The 23,704-nt window shown below is 44.4% G+C and overlaps 1 protein-coding gene across 1 annotated transcript in view; it reads right to left on the bottom strand.

The window, feature by feature from the left end:
* Positions 1-23,704, bottom strand: part of LOC311236995 (von Willebrand factor D and EGF domain-containing protein-like) — a gene marked incomplete at its 3' end in the record, with an annotated part of 171,117 nt that overhangs the window by 107,958 nt on the left and 39,455 nt on the right. The window contains 7 exon segments of the mRNA XM_084324804.1: positions 6,506-6,610; positions 9,029-9,190; positions 13,414-13,550; positions 14,867-15,798; positions 16,255-16,457; positions 17,013-17,292; positions 19,338-19,411. Of these exon segments, the coding sequence (XP_084180930.1) occupies positions 6,506-6,610; positions 9,029-9,190; positions 13,414-13,550; positions 14,867-15,798; positions 16,255-16,457; positions 17,013-17,292; positions 19,338-19,411 (1,893 nt within the window).

The following is a 23,704-nucleotide window of genomic DNA, read 5'->3' as shown; positions in this document are numbered from 1 at the left end:
TTTTGGAGTTTTTTCCTGAGGGGTTATAGGAACAACCACCGCATGAAGAGGGTGGTTGATTCCCTGGTGTGTTGGAGCGGAGTCAACTCCCGGGTTACCCGGTTGAGTATGCCCCTGCACGTTCAGGACGTCTGCCAATTGTGTCAGCCTTCTCTGCCTCGGCCCCTCTAGAGCGTCGGGGATTTTTTGGTGGAGGCTTTGACATGGTGCTCAAACAATGCCAGCATACGCCCCTTCCGCCGGGGTGCTGTTTTCAGTTGACCCCTTTGGCGCCTGTCTCGTCCGCAGTGCTCCAGGCTCGGGTCAAGTGCCTGCTGCCTGGATTGAGGGATCGGCCTCTTCTGGAGGTCGTCTCCCCGGTGCGCTGCCTGCTCCCGCTGTAGTGTAGCCTCTTGAGTGCTTCGAGTTACAGCCATGCTGACTGCCTGAGTATGCCAGGGTCAGTGTGCCAGGCGGCGTGCTAGTGGGGGGAAGTGCCTGCTCTTGGATGGGCCCTGTCCGAATACGCTGGCGATGTGGGGGGCGGTGTCACTAGTGACCGCCTGGTGAGGTCTTGATGCTGTGGCGTCATTGGCCTCTCCGGGCCCCCTTTTTCCAGGGGGATCCGTCTCCCTCCTGTCCTCCAATAGGGAGGGTATCCCTCCATTAGGGAGGGTCGGGGGGCTCGGTCCTCCCCGGTTCTGATGGTTGTGGGGGGCCTCAGTGGGGTACATTTGTCGAGCTTCAGCTCCCATTGTGGAGATGACGCTGAGCGGAAGCTAGTACGATATAGAACGATAGGTTATGAATATAACCGTAGTTCTATGAGTACTAGTGACGCTCAGCGTCTAGATGCCACTGCTGCCTTTGATCTTGCCTTGTGGTGAAATTTGAGAAGGAGATGAGTGTGTGGCCCCACCCCTGCTTATGTAGGTAGCAGATGGGGGTGTGGCCAGACGGATGCTGGTATGTAAGATGCATTTGTGAAGTTTTTATTCAGTGCACGTCACTGGAGTGAGATATGTGCAGATGACGCTGAGCGTCACTAGTACTCATAGAACTACGGTTATATTCATAATCTATCGTTAACCTTTCACTACCACACTACAGAAGGTTAACCTTTCACTACCACACTGCAGAAGGTTAATGGTAGTGAAAGGGTTAACCTTCTGTAGTGTGGTAGTGAAAGGATTAACCCGTTGTTGTGTGGTAGTGAAAGGGTTAACATTCTGTATTGTCGCAGTGAAAGGGTTAACCCTTTGGTAGTGTGGTAGTGAAAGGGTTAACCTTCTGTAGTGTGGTAGTGAAAGGGTTAACCTTCTGTAGTGTGGTTGTGAAATGGTTAACCCTTTGTTGTGTGGCAGTGAAAGGGTTAACCATCTGTATTGTCACAGTGAAAGTGTTAACCTTATGTAGTGTGGTAGTAAAAGGGTTAACCTTCTGTAGTGTGGTAGTGAAATGGTTAACCTTCTGTAGTGTGGTTGTGAAAGCGTTAACCCTTTGTTGTGTGGCAGTGAAAGGGTTAACCTTCTGTATAGTCGCAGTGAAAGGGTTAACCCTTTGGTAGTGTGGTAGTGAAAGGGTTAACCTTCTGTAGTGTGGCAGTGAAAGGGTTAACCCATTTGTCGTGTGGTAGTGAAAGTGTTAACCCCTTTGTCGCGTGGTAGTGAAAGGGTTAACCTTCTGTATTGTCGCAGTGAAAGGGTTAAATGTGAACAAGACCTCCCGGGGCAGCTTAGGGTCAGTGGTGTTGTTCGTCAGATAGCATTGAGCTTGAGCTTTAGCAGTACCGAAATCTCACGTGGCACCGGTGGATCTCACGTGAATCGGTACTCGGTAGTACCCACGTGATTCGGTCGATACTGTGGCTCCTTTTTTCAACTCTTGGTGGTAAATTGTGTTGCTGTTGGTTTTGTTTCATCAACAAATGAGAGGCAGAACACACAGTGAATGTATCCGTTTGTTTATTGCACTCTCTCCCAAAGACCTGGAGAGGGTCATCCATGCTTTCATATCGTCAAGGCTGGACTACTGTAATGCTCTATATGTGGGTCTCGACCAGCTCTCCCTACGACGCCTGCAGCTAGTGCAGAACGCTGCTGCACGCCGCTTGACTGGCACTAAGAGGCGTGAGCACATCAGACCAGTACTAGCTTCCCTGCACTGGCTCCCTGTTGGTTTCAGGATTGATTTTAAAATTGCGATGTTTGTTTTTAAAGCCTTAAATGGTCTGGCCCCTCAGTACCTAGCTGAACTTCTCCATGCTTGCACCCCAGTTAGAGCACTGAGGTCATCAAACAAACTACTTTTAGATGTCCCGAGGTCTAGGCAAAAAACAAAAGGTGTCCGAGCCCCTAAACTGTGGAACAGTCTTCCACTACAAATTAGGTCTGCTCAGACCCTAGAAAATGTTAAGGCTCAGCTAAAGACTCACCTATTTTCTAAGTAATTTTCTTTGGCGTTTTGAGGCTTAGTAAGCCATATATCCCTGGTCGTGTTTTATATTGTTTTAATGTATTGCAGCTTCTGATTGTGTGTATACTGTATTTTGTATATATATTTTTTGTATTTCTCAGCTTTTATATTGTATTTTTAGTATTTCTCTGTGTTATATTGTGAATCACTTTGGTACAACTTCGGTTGGTTTTAAATGTGCTATATAAATAAAGTTGACCTTGACCTTGATACCCTTAAATTTAAAAGTACCGGATTCGGTCGGTACCCATCCCTAGTTAGGTCTCAGAATAGCAGCGCTGCTGTCTCCATTGACAGTCTGGAAGGAGCTCAGCTTGCTAACGATGTGATGGCCAAGAGAAACACTAACAGTCTTGAAAGACTCAAAGAGGCCTGTTCCAAGGGGCACCGGTTGAGAGAGTGAACAGTTTCAAGTACCTCGGAGCCCACATATCCGAGGACTTGACATGGACCACACACATTGACAGTGTTGTGAAGAAGGCACGACAACGCCTCTACTTCCTCAGGCGCCTAAGGAAGTTCCAAGTCAGTCAGAAGATCCTTAGGAACTTCTACTCATGTACAATAGAGAGCATCCTGACCGGCAACATCACCTCCTGGTTTGGGAATAGCACTGCACAAGACCGTAGCAGACTACAAAGAGTGACACGTTCAGCCGAACGCACAATTGGAGGGGGGCTTCCCACCCTCCAGAACATTTACAACAAGCGGTGCAAGGGGAAGGCTAAGAGAATTATTAAGGACTCGAGCCACCCGAACAACTGCCTCTTTGAACTGCTGCGGTCAGGCAAGCGATACCGGAGTCTTAAGGCGAGCACAGAAAGACTCAGAAGAAGCTTCTATCCCCAGGCCATCAGGCTGCTAAACGAACAATAATCGCTAAACGAACAATAATCACTATGCAACAACCATCAAATGCACACAGCACACACACCCACACGCACACACTCACTCAAACAAACAACACACTGCAGCACCCACTCTCCACACTTTAGATCACACAAACACACTTACACTTTATATTTATTGATAAAGGATTTGCACTACAACTCGTACACCTACTGTGAATTGTACCTAAATTGCACCTCGTCCCATTTCTCCATTTCTGCCTTGCACTATATAGTATTGTATATTAGTACACTGCACAGTATTGTATATTGTATGGTAACTACGTCTATTCTGCATCGAACATTGTACATATGTCTAAACTGAACACTGTGACCTCTTTTTTTTTTTTACTTCTAATTTTACTATGTTTTTATTTCATACTTATCTTGTCTTGCACAGTCTCTGGAGCGCAACAGTAAGAAGCATTTTGTACAAAAGTATTCTGTACTTCTGTATGACAACTATTAAAGAAACTTGAAACTTGAAACAAAAGGGGATTCCATTAGACTACTACACACAGTAGTAATGAGAGGTCCCATTGAGGGGTCAGCTTGCGTTTCACTGCTCTAAGGTGCCTAGATCCTTGCAAAAAGTACCAGCGGATGTCTGAAAAGTGTGTTATCCTCACAGACCCTGGTGACAGCCGACAGACAGCCGACACATGGACCTTCACAGTGGAAGTAGTGCTTAAAGTGCTGAAGCAGAGACTGGAGAAAAGAGAGAGGACAGGAAATCTAATCCAGAGACAGAAACAGAGGCAGTAGAAGAAGTGCACATGCTTTGAATGGTTGTGACGACAGCAGGATTAATGCCTCTATTCTCCAGGTTCAGCCTCTCAGGAACCAGGCCCTCAGATGCTGTGTGAGGACAGGCAGACAGCACCTGGGACGGGGCTTCCTGACACCATGGAGCTTACCCCCACCCCCCTCAAATGTAAATTTTCTTCCGCTTCTGATTTCAATTTTTTTTTTACGATGTTCTCTTTCGTACATAGTACCGTATATTTTGTATGTCTCTAAAATGTCTTGATGAATTGAAAATGGACGACAAGTCAGAAAAAGTATTTTTCTGGTCTTCATCCTCTTAGCAGTTGTTTGTATTGAGCTGTACTGTATTGTACCCATTCTGCAATCTGTTAATAAAGTTTTCAATCAATCAATCAATCAATGGTGGAGCTGCCAGGAGCTGCATCAGGTTGGGTAACCAGCATGCTGACCCCCAGGCTGACCCCCAGGCTGACCCACAGGCTGACCCCCAGGCTGACACCCAGGCTGACCCCCAGGCTGACCCACAGGCTGACCCACAGTCTGGCGCTATCAGAGTGAGAGTCTGGCGCTCTGGTCTCACTCTTTCCAACAAATGATCCATCAGGGAAGCCAGGTCTGGCCACGGAAACAGTGGGAGAACGCATCACGTTCCAGTGGAGGCTTGTTCTTCAGCCTCTTGCAGAACCACAGGAGATTGAGTCCAGAGTTCTGTCCAGATCTGCTGCTGCATGCACCCCTCTACCTGCATATACAGGATCCCTGTGGGGCCATTATTGTTCCGATATTATTTGGAGAGCTGTGTAATTGTATCTCAATCCAGGGGCGACAGTGGCTCGGGAGGTAGAGCAGTCGTCTGGTAATCCGGAGGTTCCCGGTTCGATTCCCGCTGCTCCCGGCCAGCGTGTCGATGTGTCCTTGAGCAAGACACTTACCGCCTAATTGCTCCCGATGAGCAGGTCGGCACGGTGCATGGTCGCCTCCGCCGTCGGTGTGTGAATGTGTGTGTGAATGTGTGAGTGAACGGGTAAAATGTGAGGAACAAATTGTAAAGCGCTTTGGATAAAAGCGCTATATAAATGCAGCCATTTATCATTTACCATTTACCATACATAGATCTGTAAATCCGTACATACAGTAGATCTGTAAACGCGTACACTGATCTGTAAATGAGTTCATAGATCTGTAAATGTCAATAATCATTTACATGTCTTAGTTTTTTTACACATGATTTTGTTACACTTTTTCTTTGGCAGTGATCTGCAAATTCCTGTGGGGATATGCACATGTGTGTGGAGATTTGTCTCTAACTCCAGGCTATACAGCCACACCAGCAGGTGGCGGTAGCCATAGATATATATAAAGACTAGATGACTCACCCGCGCAGCTGGACAACGGAGACCGACGTTGCCACATGGCGGCCATCTTGCTACAGGGTAGCACGCCCACTCATAACATGAATGTCTATAGTGCATGTACTATTGAATTAACCATAGCTTGCTAAATTTGTTTGGTTTGTTAAAAATGTCAGAGATGTAGTTATCATACTGCATACGTATAATGGACTTTCATATGAAATATTTTATTTTTATAAAGATTCTTCCAAGCAAGAATCATAGCCACGTTAATAACGTTTGTAATAAACCAAACCGTTTCTAAATCCGTCAGGATTTCAGCGAGTTAATTAAGAGTATTTTTGTTTGTGCAGATCACTCACCTTAAAGCAGCTACCATAATACGTACCAGAATAGTTAACTGTAGCAAGATGGCCGCCGGTGAACTACACGGGAGACTCCGCCTTGCGCCATCTAGTCTTTATATATATCTACGGCGGTAGCAGCCAGCAGTGATTTTAACCGGACGTAGAATTCCTGAATTAAGGTAGCTTGACATGAGCTGACTTCCATCTTAGAGGAGCGTGAATTCAGATTTTGTTCAGCTTTATCAACCTTTTTATGAATGAACCCCGACCGTCATCTTGGGTTTTTTGATGAAGGAACATACTAACATTAGTGTTAGCTAGCTAGCTAATGTTGAATCTGGATCAGGGTGATCCTATCCTGAATTTCTTTGAATGCCAAATTTTTTTATCACAAAATATAGGATTTCAAAATCTGATTCAATCATTTTTATAGAGCTTTTTATCCAAAGCGCTTTACAATTTTACAAAATACAATTGACCAAAAGAAACTACGCTGGCCTGCAGCCACTACCAGTACGTTCTGGCACCATGCTGGCCCAGGGCACCTAAAGCCTTGTTTGAATTTGCACCACTTCAAACAGTATAATCAATGCAAAATCTTCTGCCCAGCAGGAGATAAACAATTTGACACAGTGGAATGAAGAGAGGCCTCCCTTGGCTTGCACATGCAGGGTTACGTGGCGTGGCGTAGAGTTACCTTTAACTTACAGAGTCCGGAGCGTGAGGCCTCGCAGACCTGGCACACGCCGTCGTAGATGGTCAGCACCTTGGCCCGGCTGTACTGGGAGCCGTCGTTGGTCACCTGAGACAGGAAGGAAGGGGGCGGGACAAACACGCTGTCAGCGGCCGAGTAGGATTTTGGTCCGACCCCAAACCAATAGGAGTAAAAGATGCTTCCTTCATGAAGTGAGATGATGTTGGGATACTGTGAGAAGTCAGCAGGAGGGGTCCAGCTCTGGCGGCTAAGTGAGTGCTACACTCTGAGTGCATAGTAGTATAGACATAGTAGCATAGTAGGTAGGTAGTATTAATAGGCATATTAGCATAGTAGGTAGTAGTATAGGTATAGTAGCATAGTAGGTAGTAGTGTAGACATAGTAGCATAGTAGGTAGTAGTATATAGTAGCATAGTAGGTAGTAGTATAGGGACAGTAGCCTAGGTACTGCAGTGGTTCCCAAAGTCGGGGTCGCGACCCAAAGGCAGCGAGATGATTAAAAAAAAAAAAAAAATTATATTTATTTTTTTAATTTTTTGTCAGGCCCCTGAACTTAGAAGCAGGACAGTGTTTCTAGTTGTATTCTATTCTATTGTATTCTAAAATGTGACTATATGGTTTTATATTAACTTAATAAATAAACAAAAGCAAAAAAATCTACTTATTTCAACGAACATTACAAACTACCGTACTTTTCGGACTATAAGCCGCGGCTTTTTTCCCCATTTTTCGACCCTGCAGCTTATATAACGGTGCGGTTTATATGTGGACAAAACCCGAAAATCGAAATATTGCTTTTTTTTACTGCATTGAAATGTTATTTATCTGTTCCCTTATTTGCTAAACTTAATACAACTTGTAAATGAGTTAATGTTATTTGTCCGACAGTATTGTGTCCCAATGGGAGTCATTCTCTGTAGAGGTGGGAACTTAAAGCTCAATATAAGAACGGCCATGCACCACCACTCACAGAATCGAGAAAGAGCAATCAATCTGTCAATCCTTTCTGTGTCCGGGCCGGGTGAGGTTTCCCGTGTTGAGTCAAATTAAGCCGCAGGCTCCACTCCTTACATATGGTAATTAAACATTAAAACACATGCGGCTTATAGTCCAGTGCGGCTTATATATGTACACATCATTCAATTTAGCTGCTGCGGCTTATAGTCAGGTGCGGCTTATAGTGCGAAAAGTACGGTAAATAACAGATTATGCACATAAAACGCTGAAAACAACCGAAGCAACAATAGTATTTTAATGAGGTTATTATTATTATCATTATTATTTTGCAACAAGTTAGCCCTCTCATAAATAGCACATATAAATGAATAACTAACTTGAACTAACGTAATAGCATTGAAGTGATATTTGGCTTAAAAAATCGGTCGCCTGGCAAAAAAAAAAAAAAAAAAAGCCTGACGATGTGCATTGGGCCGCGGCTCTCTGACGCCTTATTTTCTGGGTCCTGGCCTGAAAAGTTTGGGAACCCCTGGCCTAGTACAGAGTAGATAGTAGAGCTGTGAATCTTCACTGGCCTCACGATTCGATTCAGCTGTCCATGATTAGATTAGATTAGATTAGATTCTACGATGCATCTCGATGCAGCTCAATAATATATTACATCCTCAATTTTATAATCTATATTACTGCACATGGCTACTTTTTCATCAATTAATACAAGCAGTCAGATAAATTTACTTTTATTTAGAAAGTTCTTAAATCAGAATGTCAAAATAAATGTCTTTACTAGTGTTGCATGATACAGATACTAGAAAGGTATCTCGATGCCTCCACTCTCCCAGACCGACTGTAGGGGGTAGAGTGCGCAGCGACCAGGAAGGGGATTGGGAATTGGCATAACGACTAACATTGGGATGGGAGAAAAACTGAGGAAAAAGGAGGGAAAAAAAATAAAAATAAATTAAAATAAAAAAAGGTATCTCGATACCCAGCTGTTAAAAACGGTTCAATACTCTTTATTAGTATCAGTATTAGCAGCAATACTTTTAGAATAGCCTGATGCTGTATTTTCTATGAGTTGAGTGGATGCATGACCAGAGCACTAGCTTTAATAATACAATAATAATAATATATTTGATTTGTAGGGCGCTTTATAGTTGTGGAGCAAATCACAAAGCTCTACATTGTAAAAGAACATAAAAGCTAGCAAGAATACATTTTCTTTATTTTTTTTTATTTTAGTCATTGATTATGTTCTGTCACTGCATCGACGCAGAATGGTCCACGTCCGCATCGCGATGCATCTTAGAATCGAGACATTTCCACACCCCTAGTAAATAGTATTATAGACATAATAGCATAGTAGGTAGTAGTATAGGCATAGTACATAGTAGATAGTAGTATAGGCATAGTAGTAAAGTACATAATAGTATTTTCATACATCATTTCATTTCACTCTGTACACTTGATGTATTCTGCAGAGACGTGTGAAACGCTCATGTGGAAAACGTAGCCTCCTTGCCTGGTGAGGAAGAGGAGCGTTGTACCTTCATCTCCCAGCGTGCGTACGGCTTGTCGTCCATCATGAAGTCCTCCGTGTGGACCGCCGTGCTGCTGAGGGAGGGGACGGCACAGTCCAGCGCCCGCGAGCTGAGGAAGGTGGCTGGGGTCCTCTGCTTCTCCCCCGGGACCCACACGCCGTTCATGTACTGGGGAAAGGGAGACACAGAGACCATTCATGTACTGAGGAGGGGGAGACACAGATCATGTACTGGGGAGGGGGGACACAGATCATGTACTGAGGAGGGGGAGACACAGAGACCATTCATGTACTGGGGAGGGGGAGACACAGAGCCCATTCATGTACTGGGGAGGGGGAGACACAGATCATGTACTGGGGAGGGGGAGACACAGATCATGTACTGGGGAGGGGGAGACACAGATCATGTACTGGGGAGGGGGAGACACAGATCATGTACTGGGGAGGGGGAGACACAGAGACCATTCATGTACTGAGGAGGGGGAGACACAGATCATGTACTGGGGAGGGGGAGACACAGAGACCATTCATGTACTGAGGAGGGGGAGACACAGATCATGTACTGGGGAGGGGGAGACACAGATCATGTACTGGGGAGGGGGAGACACAGATCATGTACTGGGGAGGGGGAGACACAGATCATGTACTGAGGAGGGGGACACACAGATCATGTACTGGGGAGGGGGACACACAGATCATGTACTGGGGAGGGGGAGACACAGATCATGTACTGGGGAGGGGGAGACAGAGATCATGTACTGGGGAGGGGGACACACAGATCATGTACTGGGGAGGGGGAGACAGAGATCATGTACTGGGGAGGGGGACACACAGATCATGTACTGGGGAGGGGGAGACACAGAGACCATTCATGTACTGAGGAGGGGGAGGCACAGATCATGTACTGGGGAGGGGGAGACAGAGATCATGTACTGGGGAGGGGGACACACAGATCATGTACTGGGGAGGGGGAGACACAGATCATGTACTGGGGAGGGGGAGACACAGAGACCATTCATGTACTGAGGAGGGGGAGACACAGAGACCATTCATGTACTGAGGAGGGGGAGACACAGAGACTGGTCTTCACACAAACTAGCTACATGTGTTATGTGGAATCATCACATGTCATGGCTGTTCTGAGAAAACATATTGGAAACACATGTGATAATGTGCAGGAGAAACACGTGACTTGTTGTGTGTGTAATCCATGTGTCTTCTCCGCAAGGGTTATTCCTGTGTGTAATAAGATAAGATAAGATATTCCTTTATTGATCCCCTTGGGGAAATTCAGGCATCATAGCAGCATGGAGGAGGAGGGAGGGGGGGTACAGGTTGAGCTATAGATTGTGAATGAATACGCACAGAAAGGTACACCATGCAAATGTTCATGCTTTATTTGTTTTAAAACGAGACGATTTAGAAATGGGCAATGGGGAAATACATTGCATTGGACAGAGGGTGGAACACGAAAAAACTAAAAATGACGTAACCACTACACCTCCCTATCGGCAGATATCAGGAAGGGGGAAAAATAAACCCGAAATGAGGGAGAGGGAATTAAGCTCTTATTATTCTTGTTATTGCTTCCATTGTTATGAATGAGAGAACCCACACAGCAAGAGATTTTCGAGCGAGTTCACAATGAGGAAATAACATGACTTCTACTGGTGTAGCATTTGTAATAATAAGTTAATTTATCAATACATTCATTGATCAATAACCTACGTATTATTACCATGCTATTTATGTTAGTTATTAATGAACTAAGTTAGTTCGTCATTTATATGTGCTGCTTAATAACTACATAAACAAATCTGTCTATTTATCGATACTCCCATCAATCGACAATCATGACGTTGCATTACTGCTGATCAGCACGCCTTTCAGGTTAACTGGTGAGAAAGAACGTTTAATTGGTAACGTTAGCAAGCTATAATCTCCAGACATGTTTTGGCCATTCGAGACCGTTTTCAAATGTCCAATCTAACTAATTTAGTTTGTTCATAAAATGCTTAAAATGTTACATGTGATTATAATAGATGACTGTTAATGTATAGCGATGTGCACAGGGGCCGGCTGCCGTCAGAATGTTAATTTGGGATAAATAAATAATAATGGGTTTCCTTATTTATTTTCCTTGTATTATGCTTGTGCTGCATGATGACATACATAATCAAATGTACAATCTAATTGTTCTAGTCATGCAAATATTTGAAGCATTTTTTAGTAAGGTGACTAACCTCTCAAGCACTCATTGCTTTGTTCACTCACACTCATTTGTCATGTTGTCATTTTTGTCATGTCAGGCAAGCGCTACCGGAGTCTCATGGCCAGTACAGAGAGACTCAGAAGGAGCTTCTATCCCCAGGCCATCAGGATGCTCAATGACAATGACTCTATGTAACAACCCATCATCTACACAAGATGGTGCCATCTACACTCACTGCACACACATCCACATTGAAGGAAATCGATGATTTGCATTTGGTTTACAACCTATATAGAGATGAGTTTTGAGAGGATAGTATCATCATAATCACAGTCATCATGGGAACAGTGCAGATTTGGTCAGAGAGAACTATGCAGAGTTTTACATCGAAACCATACTAAAGGTTAAAAGCAGTTGCCATGGCAATGGTAACAAAAAGAGGGGCGGGGCCTGTCGTTGCTATGGCGAAGATAATATAATAGAGTTTTCTTCCGGGTACAGTTAGAATGAGAAACGAACCACACCGAAGAGCGCACAAGTTGATCAGAGACTCTCATCCCTCTCCACCCTCGCTGGGTGGGGGAGGGGAGTGACACCTCATCATTAGCTTCGGCTAACAGAGAAGGGTTTTGGCTAACGACGAGGCCTCAGCCACCATTGGACTAACAGCAGACAAGACGATAGAATAATGAATTTAGTGTTCCATCAAAGACTTTTCAAGGACAATACGAGATGGGTAACATCTGAGGCTTTTTGTTTATGTAATAAACCACAGGTTCCAAGAAAGGTAACATGTCTGACGGTGTGAATTATTATGATTACGGATTGCATTAAAGGGGAATGACCATGATGAGAAGACGTCGGAGAAAATAAACATAACGCAGAACTACACAACGACAACGATGGAGAGGTGATAAGTGGCTGATTGTGGTTTGCCACAGAGAGACTCAGAAGGAGCTTCTATCCCCAGGCCATCAGGATGCTCAATGACAATGACACTATGTAACAACCCATCATCTACACAAGATGGTGCCATCTACACTCACTGCACACACATCCACATGTACACACTCACTTTAAACAAACACTCACCTACCACTCACTTTACTCACTTTAGACACTTTAACACACTTTATATTTACCTATTATTAAAGAGATTTGCACTACATCCATACCTCATTTGCACCCTACCCTAAGTTTTGTACCCCATCTAATTTCTGCATTGTACCTCACTGTTACTCATTTTACAAAAAAAATTGGTATATTGTATATATGTATATTGACTTCACTTACTTCTTAATAACTTTTTTTTTACTTACTTTCTTTTTTACTGTATGTAGCACACTCTCATGGGCTCTTTCAGAAATAAGCATTTCATATAAAGTATTCTGTATTTTGTTGTGACATATAATAAACAAACTTGAACTGTTATTCACTAGGCAGTGTCCTGAAATAACTTCATCTATCAGTATTGCAGAATTTCTCAATTCTCCGCTTGAAATAATAATAAAAATGTCCAATCTAACTAATAAAATGTGCTCATAATAGCCTACTGCTGAATAACATGGACAAATAAATGATAAATGATCAATTATTTTGTGCAGACCGTGCATGGTGCAGAATCTTTAGACCAAAGTTAGGCACAAATCCGCCCCTCAATTAATATCGCTGCGGGGGGCATAATCCCACGAGACAATGCATCGGGAACTTGTGTCCCACGATGACATCTACCCCTGTGAATGTTATTGCGCGGATCGGAATACGTGGGAGCTCGCGCAAAATCAGCTAGGTTTTTCCACGTCGTGCCCCGACCTTTTCCCGACCTTTTCGGAAGTGCATTGGGAAGTCGTGCCCCCCGCCGAGATCTCCCACCAGGAGAAATCGTGTGTCGATCCGCACAATGAATGGAAGCGGACAGTGCCAGTTAGCCTAGGCAACTAACCAACTAACACGTCTCCCGAAGGCTAACCGGCACTGTCCGCTTCCATTCATTGTGCTAAGCTAGGCTACCATGCAGCCAGATAGCTTATCTACTGAACGCACAGAGAGGAACCTGGTATCTATCTTCTTGTCTCTCTCTGGAGAAGACAGTAAGCTAATTTCCCAAAATGTTGGCGTGTTCCTTTAACATCCAATCACACACACTGCCAGTGACCTTGGTGGCCAGGTGCATCCTTCACCTTGAGCCGCGTGGCGTGGCAGCTGAGGTCGGGCGACTGGATGAAGCCCAGGCCGAAGACGCGGACGCTGCGACAGTCGAAGGCTCTGATGTCACACAGGCCGCTGTTCTCCAGGTCCGTCAGTTCCACCGGCTGGCCTATCACAGGAGAGACTGATTAGCTGGCTGGCCTATCACAGGAGAGACAGATTAGCTGGCTGGCCTATCACAGGAGAGACCGATTAGCTGGCTGGCCTATCACAGGAGAGACAGATTAGCTGCCTGGCCTATCACAGGAGAGACCGATTAGCTGGCTGGCCTATCACAGGAGAGACCGATTAGCTGGCTGGCCTATCACAGGAGAGACTGATTAACTGGCTGGCCTATCACAGGAGAGACCGATTAGCTGCCTGGCCTATCACAGGAGAGACCGATTAGCTGGCTGGCCTATCACAGGAGAGACTGATTAGCTGGCTGGCCTATCACAAGAGAGACCGATTAGCTGGCTGGCCTATCACAGGAGAGACTGATTAGCTGGCTGGCCTATTACAGGAGAGACTGATTAGCTGGCTGGCCTATCACAGGAGAGACTGATTAGCTGGCTGGCCTATCACAGGAGAGACCGATTAGCTGGCTGGCCTATCACAGGAGACCGATTAGCTGGTAATTCTACTGGCCTATCACAGGAGAGACTGATTAGCTGGCTGGCCTATCACAGGAGAGACCGATTAGCTGGCTGGCCTATCACAGGAGACCGATTAGCTGGTCATTCTACTGGCCTATCACAGGCGAGACTGATTAGCTGGCTGACCTATCACAGGAGAGACCGATTAGCTGGTCATTCTACTGGCCTATCACAGGAGAGACTGATTAACTGGCTGGCCTATCACAGGAGAGACTCTACAGGCCTCCTTGGAATTAATAAATCATCATTTAAATAAATATGACAATGTGTTATATTTATTTAAACCTTATATTTACTGTTGTGTTAGTAGGGAGGGTTGGGGAATCACAACATCGGCCCTAAGATGTCTTAAATGGCCAAAAAGAGCAATTTTTTTTGTTATGTCCGTTGGAGAATGAGACCCATTGTCCTTTTAATACAACCAGCTCATTGGCCAATTGCACTCCATTCCCTTCTTCACCCAAAACTGGATGTTGTATTATAATATTTTTTTTACATTTACTTACCCGGAGTAGTTTCACGGAGCAAGTATGCTCTTTTTATTTATTTTTAGCAATGTCCTGCTTTAACCCTCAGAGTACACAGAGTACCATATGACTAATGCATTCTATAGCTCTCGTAGGTCATAATTTGACTCAAGGAAAGTAAAATGTACTATTTAATCGACAGGTTTTCTCAATGATAAGTCATCTGAGTACTGCAGTAATTGCTTCACAAACGAAGCCCTTGCTATATATCCATTGAGAACGAGACCTTCATCATCGTGAGAACAGAGTCTCGTGGTACTCACTGATCGCCAGACTGCAGTCGTGGAAGCTGTGGGTGGGGTAGCACTGGCAGCCCCACTCGGTGCAGTGTCCGTTCCCATTGCAGAAGTTAGGGCAACGCAAGGCCGTCGCCACCTCCCCGGAACTCCCGCTCGCCAGCTCCAGGGACCGTTGCGTCCGGTTCTCCAGCAGCCTCCTCTCGCACTCGTTCTCCAGGTACGGCAACAGAGCCTCCTCCCAGGCCAGGTCGTCCTTGAGCTGAAGGTCCAGGATGCACAGGTCCACGGCTTCGTCCAGACGCCGTCCGAGCAGACCGCGGCACACCGTGCCCACGGTGGAGTTGGCCAGGGCGGCCTGGCACACCTCCAGGGCCTTGGCCGAGGTCAGGCCGCTGGGCGTGGGCCACCGGGGCTGCGCGTCCGGCCGGGGCTCCGACAGGTGGTCCTCTGGAAAGAAGTAGGCGAAGCTCTCCAGGTCGATCTGGCTCAGGCTCTGGGCGGTGAAGATGGGCTGGAACTCGTACGGGGTCTGTCTCTTCGGACGGCGGTCGACGGAGAGGAGGAGGTCCTGCCTGAACTCACCGCCAAGTTCGTCCTCTGCGCCGCCTCCGTGCCGCTCGTGCTCCCAGAACACCTGGGAGGTCTGCCTGTCCAGAGGGTGAGATGGGCTGTTGAAGGCGGCCGACATATCCAGGATACTTTGCTCCTCCCTGGAGCTCTTGGCGTGCTCCAGCGTGGTGTCCATAGAGGGGAACACGGACATGTAATCCACATCGTCATGGGAGACACAGTCGGAGTGATCGGAGAGTTTGTTGTTGTACAGGTTCTCCGTGCCGCCGCCGGCGTGGTGGTGGTGGCGTGGCGAGTACGTTTTTCGGCATCGGCAGAAAGATCTCCTGATCTCCTGCTTCGTCCCAGGTGGGGTCTTGTCAAACAAACTCTCCCCAGGAGCTATCCTAACACATGCAGGGAAAGACAAAACATCTGTGACAAATAAACCATCACATAAGCTTTTCCAATAACAACATTTTACTCAGCAAACAGAAGGGGGGGGGGGGGGGGGGGGAATGTATACTAGGGTAGTGACTGAGTATGTTCTATACCTGAACAAAATAATTGCTTTGAACACACTCCCAGGACTTGAAAAACCCTAACCCTAACCCTAGTTTAACCCTAACCCTTACCCTAACCCTAGTTTAACCCTAACCCTAACCCTAGTTTAACCCTAACCCTAGTTTAACCCTAACCCTAGTTTAACCCTAACCCTAACCCTAGTTTAACCCTAACCCTAGTTTAACCCTAACCCTAGTTTAACCCTAACCCTAGTTTAACCCTAACCCTAGCCAGACAGCTGGATGAAGACACCATTCTTCACTCTGAATATTCGACGCCCTTCAGCATCACTGACTGACCTCCAGTCTTCTATGAAGCTCTCCAGGTCGTCTCGGCTGTAGACGCGGTCCTCCGCCCCATGGAAGTCGTTGCGGCTGTTGCGGTCGAAGGTGCCGCAGAGGCCCCGCGTGCTGCCGTAGTCCGCACTGGGAGCCCTGACGGACAGACTCATCCCCCAATCACTGACATCGGCCCTAACAAAGGCCCCGGAGGGAAAGATCAACTACAAAAGGAGAGTCACATCCAGCAGCCAATTAACACGTCTCCTCAAGCAAATCACAGACCTATAGACCTGTTCGCTGTTTACAAACATACCGTGTTCGAGCCAATCAGCAATACTAACTGAGTCACGTGACTAAGTTACCCCAGACCTGCGCGAGCTGCTGTGCCAAAATAATACGACGGGGCTCTATGGAGAAACCATAACACTCCCTTGACTAAAAGTAGTTTCAAATGAAAACGTCTGGATGTAATTTTGCCACATCAGCATGGCTGTGAGTGTGAGTCTTTCACCTTTTACATTATCTAGCTTTGGCATGGATTGATTGTTTAGATCGCTAGCATGGCTAACAAATGCAAATAATATTGTAGTCTGCCCCGTTGTTCTGACCAGGATTACGTTCCTTTCTGCTGCAGTGATGCGCGCGCACACTGAGTCTGACGTATACAGAAAACAGGTCTATAGCTGAAAAGGTACACGCCCCCCAAGGCCAGATGAAATCACATCGTCAGGTCTGCATAACAACTACTGACTTCGACAAACGGAATGGATACCCACGGTAACTTTCTTTCCCTGGTGGGATTCCAGCACCCGGACTCCGCCGCCCTTGCCGTCGGCTCCCAGGTTCTTCAGGGTGAGCCTGGGCCTCGTCTCCTGCAGCTGACCCTGGCACATGTCGAAGACGACCACCTCGTTCCCCTCCCGGACCGCCACGCCGCAGTTACACGCCACGGCGTAGTGCCGGCTGCCGCAGTCCCACTGGCGCGAGTGCACCTCGAAGTCCCGGGCCAGGCTGCGGTACAGGACGAAGGTTCCCGTGTGGTGGTTCTCATAACGCCTGGTGGAACACAGAGATAAGGTTCCTGTGGTGGTTCTCATAACGCCTGGTGGAACACAGAGATAAGGTTCCTGTGGTGGTTCTCATAACGCCTGGTGGAATATAGGGATGGGCATTTTTAAGACAAATCCAGATCGATTGATTGCATGCTATACTCGAGTGATCATGTATTACTCATAAAGGATTTAATCTTTTTTTATATATTTTTCAATAAAAAAAAATAAAAAACTTATTTAATTTTGTTCATTCACATATATGTTTAAGGAAACCAACAAACAGTTATAATCTTACACATAAATGTGAAACAAATATGTAAAAAAATTATAAAAATAATGTATATTTTTTTTCATACATTTCTTTTATAATTTAAGATCGATTTTTCTCATAGCTATGAGTAATCGATTACTCACGTCTCACGCCAATCCCTAGTGGAAGACAGAGATAAGGTTCCTGTGGTGGTTCTCATAACGCCTGGTGGAACACAGAGATAAGGTTCCTGTGGTGGTTCTCATAACGCCTGGTGGAACACAGAGATAAGGTTCCTGTGGTGGTTCTCATAACGTCTGGTGGAACACAGAGATAAGGTTCCTGTGGTTCTCATAACGCCTGGTGGAACACAGAGATAAGGTTCCTGTGGTTCTCATAACGCCTGGTGGAACACAGAGATAAGGTTCCTGTGTGGTGGTTCTCATAACGCCTGGTGGAACACAGAGATACGGTTCCTGTGGTGGTTCTCATAACGCCTGGTGGAACACAGAGATAAGGTTCCTGTGTGGTGGTTCTCATAACGCCTGGTGGAACACAGAGATAAGGTTCCTGTGGTTCTCATAACGCCTGGTGGAACACAGAGATAAGGTTCCTGTGGTATTTTTTCAATAAAATCATTTATTGCACTCTTTCTTAAACAGACAACATAATATATCAAAGTGCTTGACTTAAACTTAAACATAACATATATGAAAGTGCTTGACTTACATAACATATATGAAAGTGCTTGACTTAAACTTAAACATAACATATATCAAAGTGCTTGACTTAAACTTAAACATAACATGAAAGTGCTTGACTTAAACTTAAAAGTCTCTTGTAACATACAAAATAACTCAAGTCAGAATCATCATCATTTAAAAAAAGTAAAAAGTAAAAAAAAAAAGATCGTCATAATTTTGAAATGAGATTGCATATGTCTATGAATCGAGATCGCGATTTTTTTCCGATTAATTGCCCAGCCCTAGGTCTAATACTGTAACAACAAGCCAGCATTGCTGCTAAATCCCAGAGGACACATGTTAAATATTGAGAGTTTTGTGACGTCACCCAAAATCTGGGAATGCTCCACGCAATGAATGGGACTCTGACCCTGACTAGGCCCGTGACATGTTTGTGTGAGAGCTCTTAAACCCAAATTAGATGTTCTGGTTCAAGTCTGTTAGCAATACTAGAATATGCACCTCATTAAGGTGTCAGAACTGAACATTGTATGGCTCCACACATTTTGTTAGTCTTATTACTCAACACATTTGCATTTTTGAGGATGAACTCATTTGAAATATTAGGAACATGTGCATTCCGGAATGAATCCTTTCACTTGTAACCTTTATTTATTTTTCTTACAGTCATGAAATACACTCCAAATACAACTCCCAAAACTTTCCTGTAAACATGTTGTGACCTGTGTATTTTACCACGTTGTGGTTGGAGAGTATTTCGTGACTGTTGGGAACTAGGCTACACTGGCACACCTACTTCCAGTGAATGACGCTAAGCTAGGCTGCTAACGGCGCGGCTGTTCACTAAGCCTAATGCATGCACAGAGAAGAACAGGGTATGTATCTGCTCGTCTAACTCCAGGGTAGATGGCAAATAAGCAAATTTCCCAAAAAGTTGGCATGTTCCTTTAAGACAAAACCTTGAAGAACTTGACAGCTGTCCACGAGGAGTAGGTAGGTAAATAGCCTGCTAGCCTTGAGTAAACAATAGACTCCAAAACTAAGGGGCCAATAAACACAGCAAGGAACCCCCCCCCCCCCCGATGAAGCCGTTACCTGCCGTCCAGGGTAATGATATGTGGATCAGTCAGCGAGTAGCAGCTGGAGGAGGGAACATCCTGGACCATGACCTGGAGGGAGGGGCGGGGGGCGGGGTTGGGGTTGGGGGTGCATGGAGAACAAAGGTTAGCGCGGCTTCCCCCGAACCCGGCCTTTGATGTCTCACAGATCTGCTAAACACAGACAGGGACTCCTCGATGACAGAGAGCGCTGAGAGACACCATGTCTGGGAGGCTTATGTTGTTATATAAGCCAATTGCTGGTGACAGCATGAACTAATGGACACTTTCCTGGCTTCTTAGGCTGAAGTGAGCTGTAATATGTAACATTTAGAGTTTCCGAATCTGCACAGCGGTATCTAGAGTAACCGAATCTAGAGGGAATACTTCAGGAAGGAGTTTAAAAGTCCGTTCCTCAGTATTCAGATGGACAATGTTTTCAAACCTAATCATCTGTGTACATTCTATCGCAGTCGAGGTTGAGTGGACTGCTCTGCTTCACCGTAAACTGTTTTTGCACAGAACCTTTTTTCGCACAGCCCCGAGGAAAGACCCCCTGTGGTTGAAATGTGTCATGTTTTCTCTGTGCCTTGACCCTTGACCCAGCAAGAATCGGGCCGAATGCAGGCGGGCCAAAAGGAGTCCGGGCCAACTGACATTTTTGTGACAGGAATTGGCCATTAATTCAACCCAAATGTAAATTCTGACACAGGGAAGACTTTCCTAGAAACCTTTGAGATGCTGTTGTTGTATTCTTACCTAGCATTTTAGCATTGTTAGCATTTGTTGATTATATATATTAGATTAGATATTAGTTATTAGATTATATATATATTGTAACTATATTTATTGTAGGGCAAATATAACTTAGAATGCCCTCATCTTGCACTTTGACCTTTTTACACTGCCCCCATATGCGCATGTCCAGAGTTAATTATATAGTTGCCTATTGCCTATTTAAATTTTTACTTCTCCATGTCTCCTACTACCTGTACCTCCCCTCCCCCCTCCCCCATGCTGCTATGATGCCTGAATTTCCACAAGGGGATCAATAAAGGAATATCTTATCGAAATAACATTGGTCTAAACAAAAAAGAAAGAAAAAAAACTTCATTTTGACACCTTTTTTAACCCATTGTCAGGATTCCCCGGCCCAGCGGCTAATAGCCGGCTAACGGACCTCATGGTGTAACGTTTGCTGGGGAGTGCTATGATGTCTTGCAAATAGACCTGTTCGCCGACGACGTCTTGACAAATATGCGAGCGCAGACCCAAAGCAGAAAGGAACGTAATCCTGGTCAGAACAACGGGGCAGACTACAATATATTTGCATTTGTTAGCCATGCTAGTGAACTAAACAATCAATCCACGCCAAAGCTAGATATGTAAAAGGTGAAAGAGCCATGCTGATTTGGCAAAATGACATCCAGCCGTTTTTGTTTGAAACAACTTTTAGTCAGGGGAGTGCCATGGTTTCTCCATAGAGCTCCGTTGTATTATTTTAGCGCAGCAGCTCGCGCAGGTCCGAGGCGACTTAGTCACATGACTCAGTTGGTATTGCTGATTGGCTCGAACACGGTATGTTTGTAAACAGCGAACAGGTCTATACCACAGTTTGTAAAACTATTGATTCAACTTCAGTAAAAAATTTGCCTTTTAGCCAAGTTTTCCCCCATGTTTTTCTATTGAAGTTAGATGAAGAAAGAATGGATGTTCTTGCCAGTCCTTGACTATGGTGGTCTGCTAATGAATTGTCTCCATATGTTGGATACTGTATATCATGGCGCTTTAAAGTTTGTTACAAACTGTAGAGCCCTCACTGATCACTGTATATTGTATTCCAAAGTGAATTGGCCTGTCTATGAAGGCATTCTGGGTATAGACTCCCCTGTTATTTATCTGTCTTGCTAACCAGAGAACAGGGCGGGTTACGGTCTCAGGACACGATACTTATGACCTAGGAATGACCTGTTCCTAGAGTTCGGACTGAATTAGGAAAGAAGGCCTTTATGTTTTCTGCACCATCTGCAAAATGAACTCCAGGATCGAGTCACTCTTAATGAACTTAAACTCCAGGATCGAGTCACTCTTAATGAACTTAAACTCCAGGATCTAGTCACTCTTAATGAACTTAAACTCCAGGATCTAGTCACTCTTAATGAACTTAAACTCCAGGATCGAGTCACTCTTAATGAACTTAAACTCCAGGATCTAGTCACTCTTAATGAACTTAAACTCCAGGATCTAGTCACTCTTAATGAAGTTAAACTCCAGGATCTAGTCACTCTTAATGAACTTAAACTCCAGGATCTAGTCACTCTTAATGAACTTAAACTCCAGGATCTAGTCACTCTTAATGAATCTAAACTACAGATCTAGTCACTCATAATGAACTTAAACTACAGGATCTAGTCACTCTTAATGAATCTAAACTACAGATCTAGTCACTCTTAATGAACTTAAACTCCAGGATCGAGTCACTCTTAATGAACTTAAACTCCAGGATCGAGTCACTCTTAATGAACTTAAACTCCAGGATCTAGTCACTCTTAATGAACTTAAACTCCAGGATCTAGTCACTCTTAATGAACTTAAACTCCAGGATCTAGTCACTCTTAATGAATCTAAACTACAGATCTAGTCACTCTTAATGAACTTAAACGCCAGGATCTAGTCACTCTTAATGAACTTAAACTCCAGGATCGAGTCACTCTTAATGAACTTAAACTCCAGGATCTAGTCACTCTTAATGAACTTAAACTCCAGGATCTAGTCACTCTTAATGAAGTTAAACTCCAGGATCTAGTCACTCTTAATGAACTTAAACTCCAGGATCTAGTCACTCTTAATGAACTTAAACTCCAGGATCTAGTCACTCTTAATGAATCTAAACTACAGATCTAGTCACTCATAATGAACTTAAACTACAGGATCTAGTCACTCTTAATGAATCTAAACTACAGATCTAGTCACTCTTAATGAACTTAAACTCCAGGATCGAGTCACTCTTAATGAACTTAAACTCCAGGATCGAGTCACTCTTAATGAACTTAAACTCCAGGATCTAGTCACTCTTAATGAACTTAAACTCCAGGATCTAGTCACTCTTAATGAAGTTAAACTCCAGGATCTAGTCACTCTTAATGAACTTAAACTCCAGGACCTAGTCACTCTTAATGAACTTAAACTCCAGGATCTAGTCACTCTTAATGAATCTAAACTACAGATCTAGTCACTCTTAATGAAGTTAAACTACAGGATCTAGTCACTCTTAATGCACTTAAACTCCAGGATCTAGTCACTCTTAATGAACTTAAACTCCAGGATCTAGTCACTCTTAATGAACTTAAACTCCAGGATCTAGTCACTCTTAATGAAGTTAAACTCCAGGATCTAGTCACTCTTAATGAACTTAAACTCCAGGATCTAGTCACTCTTAATGAACTTAAACTCCAGGATCTAGTCACTCTTAATGAATCTAAACTACAGATCTAGTCACTCTTAATGAATCTAAACTACAGATCTAGTCACTCATAATGAACTTAAACTCCAGGATCTAGTCACTCTTAATGAACTTAAACTCCAGGATCGAGTCACTCTTAATGAACTTAAACTCCAGGATCTAGTCACTCTTAATGAACTTAAACTCCAGGATCGAGTCACTCTTAATGAACTTAAACTCCAGGATCTAGTCACTCTTAATGAACTTAAACTCCAGGATCTAGTCACTCTTAATGAAGTTAAACTCCAGGATCTAGTCACTCTTAATGAACTTAAACTCCAGGATCTAGTCACTCTTAATGAACTTAAACTCCAGGATCTAGTCACTCTTAATGAATCTAAACTACAGATCTAGTCACTCATAATGAACTTAAACTACAGGATCTAGTCACTCTTAATGAATCTAAACTACAGATCTAGTCACTCTTAATGAACTTAAACTCCAGGATCGAGTCACTCTTAATGAACTTAAACTCCAGGATCGAGTCACTCTTAATGAACTTAAACTCCAGGATCTAGTCACTCTTAATGAACTTAAACTCCAGGATCTAGTCACTCTTAATGAAGTTAAACTCCAAGATCTAGTCACTCTTAATGAACTTAAACTCCAGGACCTAGTCACTCTTAATGAACTTAAACTCCAGGATCTAGTCACTCTTAATGAATCTAAACTACAGATCTAGTCACTCTTAATGAACTTAAACGCCAGGATCTAGTCACTCTTAATGAACTTAAACTCCAGGATCGAGTCACTCTTAATGAACTTAAACTCCAGGATCTAGTCACTCTTAATGAACTTAAACTCCAGGATCTAGTCACTCTTAATGAATCTAAACTACAGATCTAGTCACTCATAATGAACTT

This window comes from Notolepis coatsorum (genome assembly GCF_963971535.1).
Source record: "Notolepis coatsorum genome assembly, chromosome: 1".
NCBI classification, from domain to species: Eukaryota; Metazoa; Chordata; class Actinopteri; order Aulopiformes; family Paralepididae; genus Notolepis; species Notolepis coatsorum.
Note: the sequence above shows the minus strand (reverse complement) of the source record. Positions and strands in the feature narration are given on the sequence as shown.